At 56.6% G+C, this 18,298-nt stretch overlaps 1 protein-coding gene across 1 annotated transcript; it reads right to left on the bottom strand.

The window, feature by feature from the left end:
* Positions 1-2,248: 2,248 nt before the first annotated feature.
* Positions 2,249-9,054, bottom strand: LOC309674391 (solute carrier family 2, facilitated glucose transporter member 9-like; the record flags this gene model as incomplete). The annotated part of the gene is made up of 12 exons (XM_082486415.1): positions 2,249-2,488; positions 2,721-2,848; positions 4,379-4,454; positions 5,034-5,135; positions 6,310-6,420; positions 6,549-6,736; positions 7,102-7,234; positions 7,317-7,462; positions 7,711-7,835; positions 7,916-8,076; positions 8,528-8,626; positions 9,016-9,054. 12 exons carry the CDS (start codon positions 9,052-9,054, stop codon positions 2,249-2,251), a joined length of 1,548 nt encoding a protein of 515 aa, XP_082342541.1.
* Between the last annotated feature and the right edge of the window lie 9,244 nt (positions 9,055-18,298).

Below are 18,298 nucleotides of genomic sequence, written 5' to 3'. Positions count from 1 at the left end.
GGGCAAGCAGAGGGGAAGACCAAATTCTGCTTTTGCAAGAGTACCAGATGTGGGGGCAAGTGGGGAGAGGAGATATGCAGTTTGGACTGACAGCCCCAAACAGAGATCCTGCCCCAATATCCTAAAGGAAAAGGTGATGAGAAGCTAGTGACCCATGAGCATGGGGTTTCCGTGCTCCAACCCTTCCAGGTCCTGCCCGACAGAGGATGGACATGTCCCTTGGCACGGTACCCTCACAAGGGTCCCCAGGAGCAAATGCACCCAAAAGGTACCATAAGATTTTGCCAGTGACCTCCAGTCCTTGGAAAGAGGGGCATTCTGGCCCTGATGGTGTCTGAAGCCCTGGCAGAAATGGGTCCTGACCCCATGTTTCCCAGGTCTGCCCCATCTCCCCAGCCAGCACGAAGCAGTCCTTGGCCATAAGGCAACACTCTGGCTCCTCGGCCATGCCAGGACCCTGGGATGGGGGGGGCTGCTCCAGGGGGGCCATTGCCTCCCACATGGAGGGCAGGGGGCATCTTCCAAGCTGCCCCGCATGCTGGGTGGGAGAAAGAAATAAATACCAGAATAAATAAATACAAGTGGCAAAGAGGCCTGAAATGATGCTGTCGTTTGCTGGGAATGAGAGACACAAGTGTAATTTAGGTTTTGATATTATGAAAGTCTCGCTGCTCTAAAACAGCAGGGCACTCAGTGCCTCATTAATAAAGGATAAACTTGGAGTCTATTTACAATGCACTTTTTGGGGTTATTTACACTCCATTATACATATGTAATGCTGCACATATTTACCGCTCTGTTCTGCTGCTGAGAGCAGCCGAGTCGGGAGGGAGACAGAGTGGGAAGCGGCTGATGCTGTGGAGCCATGACCCCTGCTTTGAGTGATGTCCCTTAGGCAGCTCGAGCTGCAGGAGAACCCCAAGCCGGCTGCTGAGGATGGAGGGGCTGGGACCAGGCACTGGGGGACCCAGTATGGCCCAGTCCCTGTCCCCATTGGCCCAGCACGCACCCACCCACCCCTGGAGGCACCCCGAGGCTTTACCAAGTGATACAGAAAGGGTGAGCTCCTCGCATGGGCTGGAGCCTAGCACACCAACAAGTAACCACAAGCACCAAACGTCCAAGCTGTGGGCCCATCATGGACTGGGGAGCTGGAAAAAAAGAGGGCTAAATTACCTGCAACAAAATAAATCATGTCTGTGTTGGCACCAGAGGGTTTTGGCCACGCAGCCCTCTCCACCACCCAGCTTTTATCTCCTCCCAGAGCAAAATATTGTGGTTTCCCTGCAAATGGCAGCTCCCTGAGGAGCCCCTAATACCATGATGTTCGTGGGAGCTGCTGCGATGGTCCTGGGCCAGGAAACAGGGTAGCCCCCCACCACAGGATCCAGGGCAGAAACGTGGAAGACGTCGTGCTTGGAGAGCACCCAAGGGTCACAGCAATTCATGGAGTGCAGCAAGGGGATGTGGGTGCACCCGGAACCCCTTTGTCCTCAGCAGAGTTTGGGAGGGTGCAGGGGTCCCGTGGGAGCACTCAGCAGGGCCAACTCAGCAGGGCTGGGAAGCGCGGGGCTGCCACCAGGCTGGGGGGGAGGGCACAGTGGCTGGATGGTCACCCCCAGCTCTGAGCTGCTCCGTGGCCTTTCTGCAACTCAGTCTGTGTTTGGGTGACCAACATGGAGTGAGATGCAAGAGCCCAGGAGACACCCTGACCACCCATCCTGGGAAATGGGTGACTCTGACCTTCCCACCCAGGCACAGCAGGGAGGGGACCAAGGTCCCCATCCCATCTTGCTGCTCCCCAGTGCTCCCCAGCACTGGGGAAACACCCACCCGTGCCAGCACGTTCCAGTTCGCTGCCATCCCAGGTCATGCTTGCCAGACACCAGCTCTGGAGGCAACGGTCTTTATTAAACACCTTGTGTGGGCAGCTCTTGGCAAGTCCCTGTGCCCGGGAGTGATGTGGACACCCTGCCCCCAGGAGGTCCCCCTTTCTCTGGAAGGCATCTCTTCCAGCACGGGGGTGACGCACAGTGGTTGGTGCAACCCTGGCACATGATTGGAGTTCATCCTGGCCGCAGGCTACGGTGTGGTGAGATGTTCTGGGAGATGCTGAGCTGATCGAGTCCAAGCAAACTGGCCCTCACTTCTCTCCCCACCGCCGAGCCTCCTCCACCTCCACCTCCACCACCCCTGTCCCCCACAGCCTGCCCAGGGCAGGGGTCCCACAGTGGGACATGGGGGCAGGTCAGGGCAAGCTGGAGCCTGAGCCCTCCAGGGAGCTGCTCTCCAAGGCTCCATAGCCATTGAACTTCATCATCCCGATGAGGTCAGCTGGGATGGAGAGGAAGGAGCGGCGGCTGGCAAAGATGTGGCTGATCTCCATGAAGGTTTTATTCTTGGTCTCGGGGATGATGAGGTAGACATACAGGGCCACCAGCAAGCAGACACCACAGAAAACCAGGTAGCAAAAGGCACCAGCTGACATCTGGGGACAAGAGAGCAGGGACGGGGCAGAGACCAAGGCAATCTCAAGCTGGGCATGGCACGAGGCAGTGTCCCCTCCTGTCACTCTTCCCTGGGCTGGCTCCGGCCAGATTCGAGCTGAGCCAGGAGCATGGGCATCCCTGGGGTTAAGTCTGGCTTGGCACCCTGTCCTGGGGGAGCAACAATGCCACGTCCATGACCTCCCCACTTCCCTAGCCCCTCCGGACCTGTACCTGCAAGAAGGGGAAGATGAAGCCAATGGTGAAGTTGCAAAGCCAGTTGAGAGACCCTCCCACGATGTAGGCAGCTGGGCGGTGCGACTGCGTGAAGAGCTCGGCTGTCATCAAGAAGGGGACACCAGCTGCAGAGGGAGGGTACAGGTCAACAGGATGGGGGACAGACTGCCTCAGGCACCCCCAAGGTCAACAGGTTCTGCCTGTCTCAGCCCTGCAGCCACAGGGCTGGAGCCCAGCAGGACCCACAGGTCAAAGTGGTGGTGTTGAGAGGGCTGGAAGAGATGGGGAGCATGGGGATGGGTGGACCAGTGTCCTGCGCTCAGTCTCCCTTTGGGACCCATATCAGTTGTTGAGTGACATCACCCCGGCATACCACAGCTGCACCTAGCTGGGCGCTGAGGCCAATTTCACAAGTTACTTGATTGCAAAATTTCAGACTGAGTCAAAGTCAAGGTGGAACTTTTCATCTGGATCCTCATTTTGCAATAATTTGCTTAATACTGATATATTAAATCTCATACAGATCATAGGCACAGGGAAACATGTTTCTGGTGCCATCCATAATGCCCTTTCCAGCCTGCCTTGATCAAAATGGTTTAGAAAATTTCCTTCTGTCAAGCAGTTAAAGGCTTGGACACCGTGGCTGATTTGGACAGGAAAGAAGCAGCCACATTTCTGAGCATCAGAATTTCCCGCAGGACACAGAAATGCCATTTACCAACTGGTTCTTCCCAAGTTGTACTGTGAAAAAAACCCAGAATGACTAAAGATGATTGCCCAAGCCAACTTGGCTACTAAAAACCGAACAAGGGTTGCAGCTACTTCTCCTAGAAGGACTCAGGCCCTCCTGCCATGTGTCACTGAGCTGGCAGCCCTGGGTCCCAGGACTGCCCCTTTGCTGGAGGGCAGGATCCGAGGTCCAGAACTCATCCCAGGGCACATGGGGGTCTGGCAGGGGACTGTGTTTGACACGGTGACATGGGTTGGGTCCCACTGCCTGGGACAGGGTTGACTGGGACCTCTTTATAAAAGATGGTCCAAAGACAAACAAGAAAAAAAGTCCATAAGTGAGGGAGAAGTGGAGCCCCTGACGGACTCTTACTCACAGCTCGCCCAGAATAGAGATATATATATTTTGTTTTAAAACTCCTATTCATCATTGTTTGTGAACAATGAGCCATTAAAATCCTAATTAAAGATGTAATTACAGTGAATAAAGTCTGGGCTGAAGATGAATTATAGATCTGTTAGCAGCTCTGCTAATACATCAACTGGGTAAACCAGTCCAGGTTTCACTCCTTGCTCTTCGAGCCCACTCTCGCACCAGTGCTCGGTTAGGGGCAGGACAATGCTCATCAGCTGCCCCGTGATGGGACCAAGTGACACCTTCCGAGAGGCATGGGGATGGCTGCCAGGGCTTTCTCCTGGGCTTGGATGGGGAGCAGGGATGAGGAGGAGGAGGTGGACCATGCCCTGGGGACGTACGGCACTAGAAGGACTTGTGGTGGGGTTATGCTTGAGGGGTGCAGCACAGTAAACCAGGGTCTGGCCACAGGGAAGGGGCCAAGGCACCAGTCCTGCCACCTCCCTGCAAACGCCACTGCTCCCCCAGGACCCCGATTCCCACACCCCGCTCCCGCTGACCCCAGACCCACCTGGTCCCACGCAGAAGCCGGCGATGATGCCGACCACACAGGCGACGCTGACGTAGCGCATCCAGGGCAGGGCAGTCTGCGAGGGGACACGGGGCTGGGGGATGCTGCCGAGGTGGTGGCCCTGAGCTTCATGCCCAGCGTCCTCAGGACTGGACTTCAAGCCTGCCCCTCAGCTTGGCGGCGGCCCTTGGGGACAGTGGCCACGCAGGACACATGGGGGAGATGCAGACAAGCAATGGGTGGTTTGTGGCAAAGCTGGTGAGGGTCAGCCTTGGCAAAGCTCAGAGACTCGTGATGCTGAGATGTTCCCAGAGCTGCAGGAGCATCCCCTGGGAGCAGGCAGCAGAAGAAAGTCCCTGCGGACCTCTCCACCTCCCCTGGTATTTCACAGCCACTTCCCTGGGGACAACTAATTCTGTAGAAAAGCTACCAGAAGTAGCAGGATTTTTCTCATGTGGATTTGGGTTTTCTTTTTTTGTTGTTCTTTGCTCTGAATTTTCCTCCCCTTTAACTTTGAAGGGAAAACATTGCTTGGAAGACCCAGCTCGCCCCTCATTTCCATGCGCGCCCCCTCCCCTGGTGTGATACCCACCCCTACGTCACTCAGCCCCAGCCATGTCAGTGGCCCAGGGGGACAGCAGTGGCCAGATCCTACCTGCAGCAGCAGGGAGACAGTGATGCCAGCCGAGCAGATACCCATGGTGCAGAAGCCAGTGATGATGAGGGGCCGCCGGCCCAGCTTCTCGATGGTGAGGCACTGCCGAGGGAGAGCAGAGACTGAAGGGGTGGTGGGGCGCTCCCCACCAGGACAGTGGCACCCCCTGTACCCCAAATCCAGCTGAAGGTGGAAGGATGCTCCAGGGTTGGGGTGGGGACATGGGAAGAACCAGGACTTCGGGGTCCCAGGGTCAGCATGCACCGGATGGCAGTGGGGTCCTGCAGAGCCCTGTTAGGGTGCAGGGTTGGGGCTGGCTGGGGTGTCCCCACGGCCTCATTTGCACCGGCGCGGAGCGGAGGTGCTGGGCTGGGCTGGGCTGGGCTGTTTGCAGGGCAGCGGGCAGAGGAGGCAGGGTGCGGGCAGGCGGCGCGGAGGTGGCTGGAGCAAGCAGGGTATTGACAGCAGAACAAATGCCTGTAATTTTATAACCAATCTCGGCACGTCCGTCGGGGGCCGTTTGCGGAGCTGCTCCCGAGCAATCCGGCTGCACACCGGGAGGCTGCCGGGGGCTGGGGCGGCCCCATGGCCAGGGCAGGGGAGAATGGGGCACCCTTTGGAGGGCCAGGGCGTTGACCGAGGGGCCCCACTCTGCCGTGGGTTGAGCTATGAGGAGAGGGGAGCAGCCCCCCACTCAGCCCCAGTTTTCTGGGAGAAGCCACCCCCTCATCCATCTCTCTAATTGTCAGGGAGCGGATTTAGTGCCGAGTGCCTCGGGCTGGCCCCGGGTGACACTCGCAGATGGGACGAGGGCCATAAATCTGCCTGGCCCAGTGCTAACTCTCCAGCTAAATGAGGCCTGGCTGGGGGGGCCAGGGCTGCTAGCCCCGGGCCAGGCTGGTGCTTGGCTGGGGGGGCAGATGGGGACTCCGTGCTAACGGAGTGACCATGAAATTGGGAACCAGAAGGAACTGCTTAGCTCCCTCTATCACCCCCAACCTGCTCCTTGCCTGGCATCTCCCCCCAACCTCCCTGCTACCCACTCACCCCAAAATTCTCCAGCCCCTCCTAGATGTGACCTGACAAACTGAGACCCACTCATCCCATCTCCCCACCCCATTTTTGTGCCAAACGCTCTGCCCTGCAGAAAAGGGGCTGTGCTGTGGCATGGACAGCATTTGGGGTCCAGCCAGAACCCCCTGTTTGGTGGTGCTGGGAGCTGGGGACTCAGCTCAGGCACTGAGGGGCTGCATTTGTCTGTCCATCCATCACTCACCCCGATCAGCCCCGCGACAACTTCAATGGCACCAGTGCCCACGGTGGTGTAGGGGGTCTGGGAGACGGGGATCCCGGCGTTCTCGAAGATGGTGTTGGTATAAAACCAGATCTGCCAAGGAGGGGACGCAGTGTGAGCCGGGGGGATGGAGCCAGGGGGCACTTGGTGAAATGAGTTGCCAGGTCTCAGCTCAGCCTCTGCAAAGGCAGTTCCTGGGGGGAGGACCCTGCAGGGCTTACGGCATCGATCCCCGAGAGCTGCATGCCGGCGTTCACCACCACCACCGAGAGGGTTTGCCAGCGGACGGAGCGATCTCGCAGCAACTGCCAGACGGAGACCATGTCCACGGAGGAGAGCGACCACTGCTCCTCCTTCATCTCCTCAATCACATCCTGCACGTCACGTGTCCCCAGGAACCAGTGCAGCGCTGTGGGGAGAGTGGGGGTCACAGGCACATGTTTCCCCATCACAGGGTGGATGCTCATAGGTATGGCACCGGGCAGGGGCAGGGGCTTGGTTCTGCCCTGGCTCAGCCTCCCCAGGGGACCTCCCTGACCCATGGGGCTGAACATCCATAGGAACTGAGGAGATGCCTGACACCACGGTGATGGGCACCCTGGAAATGCTACAGCACAACTGGATAGGAGCGAAGGGCTGAACCATAAAGACTATGGTGGGCTGTTGGGTCTGGGTGTAGAAGGATGCTGTGAGGATGCACCTTGGTCTCAGAAGACCTTGGACAAGCACACAGCACCTCCCAGATCCTGTCCCCACCCCAGAACACTTTCTCACCCTCAGTGGCCCTGCAGACATCGTTCTTCTCTATCAGCAGGTACCGTGGGCTCTCAGGGAAGCAATGCAACAGCAGGAGCTGGAGGGAGGCAGGAACGACCACCACCGACAAGAAAAGAGGCCAGAACCTGTCCTGAGAGCAGTAGAAATGGGATGTGTCACAGGAAGGACAGAGCAGGGTCCAGCACACACGTGGGCCGGAGTATTGTGCTCACCTCACCCAGCAGCTCTGGGAGGCCCAGGACCTGCGCGAAGAAAATCCCCAGGCAGATGAAGATGCTGGGCATGAGGCCCAGGAAACCCCGCAGGTTCTTGGGGGCTATTTCTCCCAGGTAGAGGGGCACCACGCTGAGACAGATACCTGGGGTGGACAGGAAGGACTGGGATGGGAGAGGCAGCCCAGCCAAACCCTCAGTGCATCTCCTCCCATGCCCAGCACCATCCACAGTGGGATTCATGGCCAGGGAGGTGACCCTGTCTGTCCCATGGAGATCCTCACCACAGAACCTGTGGCCATGGGGTATATGAAGTCATCTCCAGCCCCCGGGGAATGGGCTGTAGGGGACCAAGCCATGAGGAAGGGGCCATGCACAGCCCTGCAGCGCTTACCTGAGTGAAGCCCCGTGATGGAACGGCCAATGATCACCATCTCAGGGGATCCCAGCTCCCGGCTGAAGCCCATGAAGCCACCGGCCAGGAGGACGAGGAGAGCACTGCGGCTCAGCGTGCCGTTCCTAGCAGGGCACAAGCAGCAGAGCAGCACCTCCAGCCCCATCGTACCCCTCGACCACCCTGTCCCATGCCACCCCCTTACCTGCCGTACCGCTCCACCAGCACCCCCACCAGCAAGGAGCCCACCAGCCCACCCAGGGCAAAGATGGAGACGGTCAGGGAGTAGAGGAGGGTCAGGGGGCCAGAGGCCAGCCCGTGTCCATACCGCTGGGACCATGTGGCATTGTAGAAAGCCTTTATGTGCTGCGGGGCAGAGAGAGACACACAGGCACCAAATGCGTTGGAAGAAAGGGGAAGATGGGAAGACCGGCCCCATAGGGAAAAACACTGTGGGTTTAACAGCATTGCAGGAGAAGCAGGGCAGGACATGATGACTGGGATGTGCTGGTCTGGTTGCTCAGCCACCCTCAGCACCAGAGGGCTTAAGAGATGCCACAGGCAGAGCTGGAGCTGGAGCAAGGAGGTTGTGGGGAGCTTTCCCCAGCCCCTGCCTTCCCAGGGGGACCAGTCTGAGGGGTGTACAAGAACACAGGCTCCCATGTCTCTCCCATGCCGCCCCTCTCCTCGAACTGCTCTCTGTGGGCGAGTGCCCGAGGGAAACGCCATCATTTTGATGTGGGGCAATCCCTCCACCCTCCCAGGGAGGGAAGCAGAGCCCCTTCCCCTGCTCCCAGAGAGATTGCCCCCCCCTTACCACCGCTGGCGAGTTCACCACGGCCAGGTTGTAGCCATAGAGCATGGAGGAGCCGAAGGACACCAGGAGGGTGACAGACAGCAGGGGGAAGGTGAGGTGCTGGGAGAGAGGAAGAGGGATCAGCACAGGTCACACATGGCATGAACTGTGTTGGTTCACTGCCCCTTTTCTAGTAGGGATGTCCCTGTCCCAGAGCAAAGACCCCAACGCAACGGAGCCCTGTGCTGAGCGCTGCTTCATGCCACCACCCAGCCCAGCTGATCTGGATTCCCTGTGGCTGGTCTCGTGGCTGTGGCTTGAGACTTTGCCTGGCGACAGCCCAGCTCAGGCCGCTTGTCCCCGCTGCCTGTCCCGGGGACCCCTGCCCTGGAGCTGGGAGGGGGAAGGGGGCAGGGGGCAGAAAGGGGCAGGTGGAGGAGGGAGAGACACCCATCCCCTCCTGTAGATGAGGGCACCCAGATGCCACTGCTGCGAGCTGCCCTCCCTGCCTGAGAGGCCCAGAGCTGCTGAAAGGTGCAGTTCCCCATGGCGGGTCCCAGATTCCCCCCCCCCCCCCCCAAAGGCCACATGCAGTCACTTCCTAAACTTTTGCCCCTACCTGTGCCTCCATTACCTTCTCCAGCTGCAAGGGGGGGACCTCGCTGTGGGGAGCCGATGGCTGCGGAGGGACACCCTGCAGCCCTGACCCATCCCAGGGGGTCGAGACCAGCCCACCGGGGATCAGGGCACCCAGCAGGACCCAAGAGGCATTCAGGGTATCCCACCCCATCAGCCGCAGGGGCACCCCTGGGTGCTCCACCCGGCTGTCTTCCCTGGAGCAATAAGCATCCCACAGCCCCACAGCGACAGGGCTGTGGCAGGGTGAGCCTGCGTCCCCCGGGAGCAGCCCCGCGTCCCCAGAGCCCGGCGCTCCCCGCAGCCCCCCCAGCACGGTAGCCAGATCCGTAGCACCCAGCAGCTCCCGGCTCACGCACGGCAAATCCCCGCTAATCCCATCAGGAATCCCGAGCCGGGAAAGGGAGGTGTTGGGGGGGGGATGTCAGGCCAGGGGCTGGGGGGGACGGGGACGGACACCGTGGGGCAGACGGGGAGCGGGGATGGGACAGTCTCCCTCCATCCCGTAGGGAGCTCACCCCAGTGATGTCCCCGCCGGGCTGCGGGGTCCCTTTCCCGACCGTCTGGGAGAGGCTGGAGCTGGAGCGGGGGGAAGGAGGAGGAGGAAGAGGAGAGGGGGAGGAGGAAGGCAGCCCCGGTCCGGTGGCCTGGCTCGTCTCTCCCATTTTTAGATGGAAGAAGGAGGGGGAGAGGGAAGGGAAGGGAAAGGAAGGCAGGGCAGGCAGGCAGGGCAGGGCAGGGCAGGCAGCCCGGGTGCTACCGGGGCTCATTGGAGGCGCCTGAGCGGCCGGAGGAGGAGTCCGGGGGCCTCCCCCCCTTCGCCGGGAGGGGGGTGGGGTGGGGGGTGGAGAGGCAGGCCAGCACCTCCGGGCTGCCCAGCCCGCTGAGGGGCTACGGCCAAGTCTGGGGACAGCGGGACCGACGATGTGATGCTCCGTCACCGTTGAGAGCCTTCGCGTATCCCCTCCAAACGGGGGTGGTCCCCCGTGATGCATCCCTGCATCACCCCGAGGCTGGGGGCGAAGGGGCAGCCCCACATCACCCAACACCCCCATCACCCCCCGGCCCCTCTCCAACCTTGTCAGACGTGTGGGACAGATGTGCCCCATCCCTCTGCCACTCGGGTAGGAGGGCTGGTACCCACATGGCCATGGCTAAGGGCAGCTGCCTTCCCCGGACATGGAGGGACATGGAGGGACACAGGGGCACAGCCCCCAGCTCCAGAGTAGAGAGACTCGCTCACGGCAGCTCAGAGGAATCCAATTTTGCTGCGGCCAGGAGCTGCCTCCCCTGCTGCTAATGAAGTGCCTTTAATTAGCAGCCTAATAGCAAGCTCTTAATTTGCCAAACAGCCAGTTGAAAGGATGGGGACCCCACTAAGCCACGGCTGGCAACAGCTCCAAGGACTTAAAAGGGACAGGCCCTGGCTGGCCCCACCTCGGGAGGGGTCCCACGGGGTTGGGAGCAGCGAACAGGGCTGGGAGAGCCCCACGGGCACGGGCACCTCTGGGCCTGCCGTGCCCAGCCCCAGCCGGGGCTGTCTCGGGTGAGGGAGAGCCTGGGCGCCTCATCCTCCCACACAGGGTGCTCCAGCTTCCTTCCATCTCCTCCCTCCACGAGCCTCCAGCTCTCCCCAAAAGCTCTGTGCCCTCTCCCTGAGCCACGAGCCATTCCCAGCCTGCCAGCATCCAGCTTTTCCCAGGGCGGGCACCTGCTCAAGAGCTCCCGTGTCTTGCTCAGACTCAGTTTCTCCATGTCTCAATCGGGGCATCACCTTTACCTCTATGCAGGTGTGCTGGGCAGCTGCAGAGACCTCAGTGATGGGGCCATGGTGGGGAAAGACCTGAAGGGAGCCATAGTCTTTCAGGGCACGTTCCTATTTTGTTCCCAGAGCAGCACAATGAAGATCCATTTATCAGCGATGCCCATGGGTGAGATGACCTGGCAGGAGGAGGACATGCAACCTGCAGGTACCAGCCATGCCTGCAGCAACCCCCAGGACTCACCCCAAGCCCTGTGCTAAGACAAGGCAAAGCAGCAAACCTGGGACAGGTCGGTAATCCAGGCCATGCTGTGTCCCATGTCATGGTCCCACTCTGGTAATTCAGGTATATAGCTCATCTCTGGGACCAGCAACTGGAGGGTTAAATGTGCCCGGTCCAGTGGTCTTTGTCACAGGGAGAGGAAGAAACAGCAGTAGCCATCTCTCCCCCATCCTTGCTGGGATGGCTCATCCCAGCAAGTACTCACCTAAAAATCCTCCTGGAGCTTCCCAGCCCCTCCACGCTGAAGCCCTTAGTGGTCCCCAAGCCCAGTGCTTGGCCCAGCAGCTGCGGCTCCCCTCCCACCACACAGCCTGATGCTGGGGACCGAGCCGGGATGTCCTCAGGACTGTGGTCCAAGCCAATGGGTGGCCACTGCCTTGATTTAGGGAGTAAATCTGGGTTACTGCCACCAGTTCCCAGCAGTGACGGATGCTGGGAGCAGAGGTTTAGCAGCAGATGTACAGGTGAGAAACACGTGCCAAGGGAGGAAGGAGGAGAAGGAAAGCCTGGGGTGCCAATTAAGGGCCACCAGGGAGCTGGGTTAATTGGAGACACTCCTGTGACCTGACCCGGTGACGGTGGCACATGCTAAGACAGGGATGAGTGCCGGCGAGAAACACCCACTGTTCCGTGCTGTGAGGGAACTTGTCTCCACAATTTACAGCTGTCCTTGTTACTTCCCTGCCTCAGTGCAGGGACTCCCTGGCTAAAACATCCCCCTTGGCTGGGAAAGCAGCTGTGAGCCCACAAACCACCGCTATCCCCTCCCACTGTCACTCCCAGGAGCTCCCATCCCACTCTTGCCTTGCTGCTGTCCCAGTCCCCAGATGCAGCACTGGATCTGTCCCAGTCTCAGCGGTCCACATCGTGGGATGCTCACACGCCTCTTCTCCTCAAGGCATCGCACACACAGTGCTTGGGGCTCGCAGAGAAACCCAGGCGGGCTGGAGAGGTGGAGCAGCAAGAAGAGCTGTTTCCAGCACGCATCCTGCGCAGAGCAATAACGTTTGCCAAGGCCAGGAGGACAGAGACGCTGTTGGGAGCCCCGCACTCTCCTGAGGGCTTCCCCACAGCTTATGATGTCACGGTTTCAGCTGGGATGGAGTTTTCTTGGAAGCAGCTGGCACAGTGCTATGTTTTGGATTTGGGATAAGAAAAGGTGTTGATAGCACACCGGTGGTTTTGGTTGTTGCTGAACAATCAAGGCCTTTTCTGCTCCTTACACTGCTGTGCCAGCGAGCAGGCTGGGAGGGCACAAGGACTTGGGAGGGGACATAGCCGGGACAGCTGATCCCAACTGACCAAGGGGATATCCCATACCATACGATGTCATGCTCAGAATATGAAGCTGGGGGAAGAAGGAGAGGGAGGTGTTTGGAGTTATGGTGTCTGTCTTCCCAAGTGACCGTTACGCGTGATGGAACCCCTCTTTCCTGGAGGTGGCTGAACACCTGTCTGCCCATGGGAAGCGGTGAATGCATTCCTCGTTTTGCTTTGCTTGCGTGCACGGGCTTTGCTCTACCTACTAAACTTTATCTCAACCCACAATTTTTTTCCCACTTTTACTCTTCTGATTCTCTCCCCCACCCAAACCGGGGAGATGAGCGAGCGGCTGCGTGGTCCTACCTGCTGGCTGGGGTTAAACCAAGACAGATGGTGCGGAGCTGTGCAGGGTTCCAGCAGAGCCGAGCTGCCCCCAGTGCGGGCAGAGGCAGGATCCAACCCGCCCAGAGGGGTTTGTGTGTAGGGGAAGGACAGAGCCAGCCCCGCTGCAATGGCCGAGCGCCCGGTGCCTCCCACCCCCCTGCCCAGCTCCCCAGGGCCAGGCACGAGCCAGCCATGCAGGACCCCACACCGAAGACATAAAACACTCACAAAAAAAGGGTATGAGGATTTCTGCAGGACTATAGGGAATGCAACAGCGGGGAAGATACACCGGAAGAGTCCATCCCCTTTTCCAAGATGAGCTGGAAATCCCTCGGAGAGGTCGTGGTCTTCAGTGCTGCCTCTTGGTGTTCGCCCAGCACCATCTAGTCCAAACTGGAACAAAGTCCACGAGGGAGCAATAAGCAGCTCAAATAAACGTAGGCGAAAAGATGCATTGCTCAGCAGCCACCGACCCCTTTCCCCGCGCCGGAGGAGAGGGAACTCGGGCGCACGGGCGCAGCAGGCAGAGCCGCTTGCAGACATGGCAGCAGCCTGAAAGGTCAGAGCAGTTTGCCGGTGCTGCCCTTTCGGAGTTGACACGGCAGAAATGGAGACGGTCCGGCGGCCTCTCTGTCTCGCTGCCCCCTCGGAGGAGAAGCCTTCGTTGATCTGCCTTTGTAAATGCCACCAGGGTGCTTTGGGCACGGGACAGGGAGTTTTGGACACATCAGCTGCGTGATGTTAACCAGGGGCTCGAGTTTTCTGCAAACTGCAGTGGCCTCCAGAAGAAACTTGGCAGTGTCCCTCATGAAAGCGCTGCTCAGGCTGCTGTCTCTGCCTTGTTGCACTAGAAAGCCCATCTGACCCCGTTGCCCAGCTGTGGGAAAGCTACTTACCTGTACAGGTAGGGCCTCTTCGTGCCCAGGCTTTCCTGGTCATATCCCTTATCCAATTTCTATTGTCCCCGGCAGATCAGCCCCATAGCTCACCAACCTCTCTGCTGGTTTGGAGGTTTCTAGCTGCTCCTACCAGCCAGGTCATGTCAGCAAAGCACTTGGGAGACAAAGCTCAGGATGGGAAGATAACACTGGTGAGAAACAAAGAGTATCCCTTGGGCATACAATGAATGTGTGTTCAAGCTCTGTTAGGGCAGAGCAAAGTGGCTGGTACTCACACACACGCACCGTTGGGAGCTTGCTAGAGCAGCATCACGTCCCTGTCCATCAGATGTCCTCAGCTGTTCTCACCACGGAAGGATCAGCCAGCAAAGGGGACGGACGGGCTGAAACCTCAGATTCCCACATATATTAAATTTGCATGGAATAGCTGGCAGAAGCAAGATCTTATTTTCCTCTGCTAGTCTTCTCCTCCAGCAGCGCCCTGGGACAGCGTCCTGGGCAGGGTGCGCGTTGGCAGTGAAGCAACTTGAGCACGTGGAAAGAGAGAAATCTTCTGCGGGCAGAGCTAGACAGACAGAGCATCAGGCTCTCACGCCCAGGAAGGGCACCTTATTCCCACCAAACGTTGAATCGTTTCCACACCCTCCTGGGCGCTGACAGGTCTGCCATTGCACGGGGGGAGCTCCACCACACACGGTCTTCGAACAAACAGGGCCAGGACGCTGCCGGAGCCAGGCACAGCCCGTACCCCACCGGCTGCCAGGACAAGGGGACAGGTCACCAGCAGAAATCAACGGCAGCACTGGAGCATGTCTGTCTGCTCAGGGCTTTTGTCTCCCCAGCCACGCTGCCTCCTCTGCTGGGAGCTTGCCATCCTAACCCTCCTCAAACCGGCGCAGCACCACCCAACTGCTGAATTCACCCTCGACAGTTTTTTGTAAGAATTACATTAATTCTGGCCTAGCAGGTGTAAACTGGCCAACTTCCCCTTTCCAAAACCGAGCTTACTACACTCTTGAAAGTGTGTATGCAATATAAAAAAAAAAAAAAAAAAGCCCCAACAGAAGATTTCATTTTAAAGCTGTAGGTTGATCAAATGCTGTTAATTTGAAGCTATGGTAAACATTACTTTCCTCCTTCATTTGAAGTGGAAATAAGGCACACATTTTTAAACAGAAAGGGTAATTAACCACTGAATCTATTTAAGATAAGCTGTCTGGTGTTGATTCTTTTCCAGTGGAAATTTACAATTGAAATTGCTTTTCTTTCTCAGAGCCTCTCTTTAGTACTTGAGTTTTTGGATGTGATGGCAGAATTCCTGGGAGTTTTCCAGCCCATGCCCTGCTGGAACATCAAGGAGAAGTGGGAGGACTGGCTAAGGACTGGCTAGAAATAACCCACAAGGAGAACCTGTTTCACGTAGGACTGGGTAGTATGTGTGGTGTTTGGCTACACAGAGAGACCTGGGACTGTGAGTACGAAAGGTAAGAGCTCTCGTTTGTGTGTGCTGGCAGTCACTGGTTGTTTAAATCAAGCTGCATCCTGTGTTACAGACCGATCCAAAACGATGGATGAAGTCTGTCACTGCAATCCCTCTTCCAAATCTATTAGCTGATGGGAGGAAAGAGCAGGGAGGGAACAGAAAAGGTTAAAGCGGTGTAAATATATATATATATTTATATATATATAAAGTATATATATATACTTACATAAAAACCCCAAAGCCTTGCCAAACAAAGCACACGACTGCTGGGAACGCTGTCACAAGGAGAGACAGGGATTGGAAGTGATGGGAATCCTGCTCCCAGCGCTTCAGAAAAGCAGGAGCCTTTGCAATCTCCAGTCCCCCGCTGGCTCCCAAGAATGGAGCCAGCAGGGAGAGAGATGGCGGGAGCGCGGGGTTTGTTTGTTTTCTGACCACCCCAGGAGTCAGGATCTTAAAACTGCGGTGGCCTTTGTTTTAAAAGGGGCTGTTAAGTAAAACGGAAAGATCCAAGGCTGCTATCCGAGGAGCATTTTTAAGAGAAAGGTATTCTGAGGGCAAGGGTGCTTGCGTTAAAATTCGGGCGAACCGTAAGCGTGACAGCATCCCCAGCCATGGAGCTGCGTGGCAGTGCTGCGATATGTCAATTACTCACTCATTATTGAACAGCAGGATTCTGATTAGCTTATAAAACAAATTTGTGCTTCTCCTACCAGGATCTTGCAACAGTACCCAGAAAAAACACAAAGTCTTTATAGCTTCTCCCCCCGACTTTTTTAATGGGCAGGATGGCTCCAGCTCTTCCGTGTCAGTTGCATCCATTCCCTGGCTTACGGGGCGGACTCATTTGCCCCAGCCAGAGGCTATCAGCTATGAATGGAGAGTTTGTTAATTAAAAAGTATACTGTGGTTTTAGGAATAAGTGTTTCTTCCGCCTGCCAGAGCAGTTTTTTATGCTGCATTCATCCATGAGCGGCAGCTCTGAGCTGGGACTGGCTACCGCAGCCGCTGTGTGTCCTGCGAAGCTGCATCTACCCAGACCTCGGGGCAAAGCTGTCCACCTTACGGCCGCAGCACTTCCAGGCATTCATGCTGCAAATGTCATGTACAGTGCACGTGTAGCAGAAGTGTGACTCGCGTACACGTGCCCCGAGGAAGACACAGGCTCGATATTTTGACAGTTGTCCTTCACCCCAAAAGGAAAACAGGAGAGATTCGCGGCTTAATCTTTGTATTTGTATTTAAGTTATTTTCTGAACAGTTAAAAAAAAAAAAAAACAAACAAAACCACACTGTTACCATGATCCTAGCTCAAGTGAACATTAGTACATCAACTACACATCACCGTAACATAATCACAAAATTCAAAGCACTCATTACTTAAGAATCCAGATAACAAATATAGCAGAGTAACAAACAGAAAACTCTGGAGAAACCATGTTCTTTCTCACTTCTCCCACCTCCACACCCCCCTCAGCCGGAGCGGGGAGGAGCGATGCAGCACGGGCTGGCCTGGCAGGCATGCAGCTCTCCTAAACGCAGGGACGCAAAATGACCGGGAGAAATGGGTTCTGTTACACTTTGCTGAGGTCCACATTAATTTTTTTGCCATGCTAAAACTGTGGCTAGGCTGAGCCCCGCAAGGCCTCACATGATAAAGACGAAGTAGCCGAAAGCAAAGTTTTATGCTCGAAAGCAGCTCCAGATTTTCACACTGAATTGCCAAAAAAATTTTCACAGCTAGCTCCTTGTAAAAGCCATCGCAAACAGCCCGGGACAGGCTGGCCTGCCTTCCTCCTGCACACGGAGCTTCGCTCAGACATAAACCAGTGCTTGAGTGCCAGCAGATTAAAACACTTTGCCTGCGAAGGCGACAAATTGTTACTCATCATACAGGCAGGAGCAGAGCTGCTCTGGGATGAAGACTGATATTTCATGCCGATTTTCTGGCCACAGCTGGGCTTGGCCCCTGCTTGAGCAGAAATCAGGATATCTTTAGGGTGACAGGCTATTAAAAAAAGGGACCTATTTAGGAGTTGGCTACAATATCTAAAGGGCTTGTTGTGCATCCATGTACATCAGCATCCCTCTGATTTTGAGAATATCAACTTAACATCACTAAGGATTAACCAGTGTTGCCAACTCCCATAGGATGTCCACTGGACAACAAATGTGGAAAGCCCAGCAGTCTTTGGGAACAAGCACAAAGTCACGGGAAGCATTTTCTGACAAGCCAAAGGATGATCTATTCTGGCAGTGTGCCAAGGCCTGGGAGATACTTTGGGAATTTGCTGGTAGTTTAGCTACACCTCATTTTAAAAAAAATGGGGTGAGGGGGGAAAGGAGGGGAAGCCAAACGCTCAGCCGCAGCAGGCAGCAGTTCCTCTCAACCTGCTGCTGGGGGTGTGGAGAAGGAAGGCAGCCAAGGGACCTGCTGCTTCTGTAAATCTCGGAATTAAAAGTGGGGACAGAAAGACTGTGGCCCCCTCATGTCAATCAATCTGGTACAGATTTGCTGGCAGGAGAACAGAGGGATTTCATATGGAGACCTCTTTTGGGGACACCTGGGTCACTTGCTGTTCCCCCCTCCTTCTGGGAAGCTGCTGCTTATTGCTTTGGGGGGAACAACAGTAGGGCAAGGCTCAGCATGTCAGATGCATCATGCATGCCACTTGGAGACCCTGGCAAAGTTCATTCTTCTCTTGGCAAATGTAGTTTAGACCATCCCTTTCTCCTCATGCCCCCAGCGCAACCTAAAAGTGGCATCAACTGTCAAGTTCAACAGTTGTAGGCCTTACTTGATTACCTCCTGATGACTTTTGACGTTCTCATAGGAACCCTCTATTCTTCTGAGTAAACTACACGAGCTAAGAGATCTATTTTCAGCATTGTCCCCACTTCTGTAGAGATCCATCTCCATCCCTGCACCCCTCCTAGCTTTCAACCATTTGGGTTGTCTCCTCCTTTTCCTCCCATAATTAGGAGCAAGCCTGCAGTAGGAACGCTGTCTGCTCCTTCATGTCCACTTCTCTAGCTAGGAAGAGCTGCTAGCATTTGTGATTTATCAAACAAGTATTCCCTC

This window comes from Vanellus vanellus (genome assembly GCF_965231255.1).
Source record: "Vanellus vanellus genome assembly, chromosome: 7".
NCBI classification, from domain to species: domain Eukaryota; kingdom Metazoa; phylum Chordata; class Aves; order Charadriiformes; family Charadriidae; genus Vanellus; species Vanellus vanellus.
The sequence above is the reverse complement of the archived record's forward strand: the minus strand, read 5'-3'. Positions and strand labels throughout refer to the sequence as shown.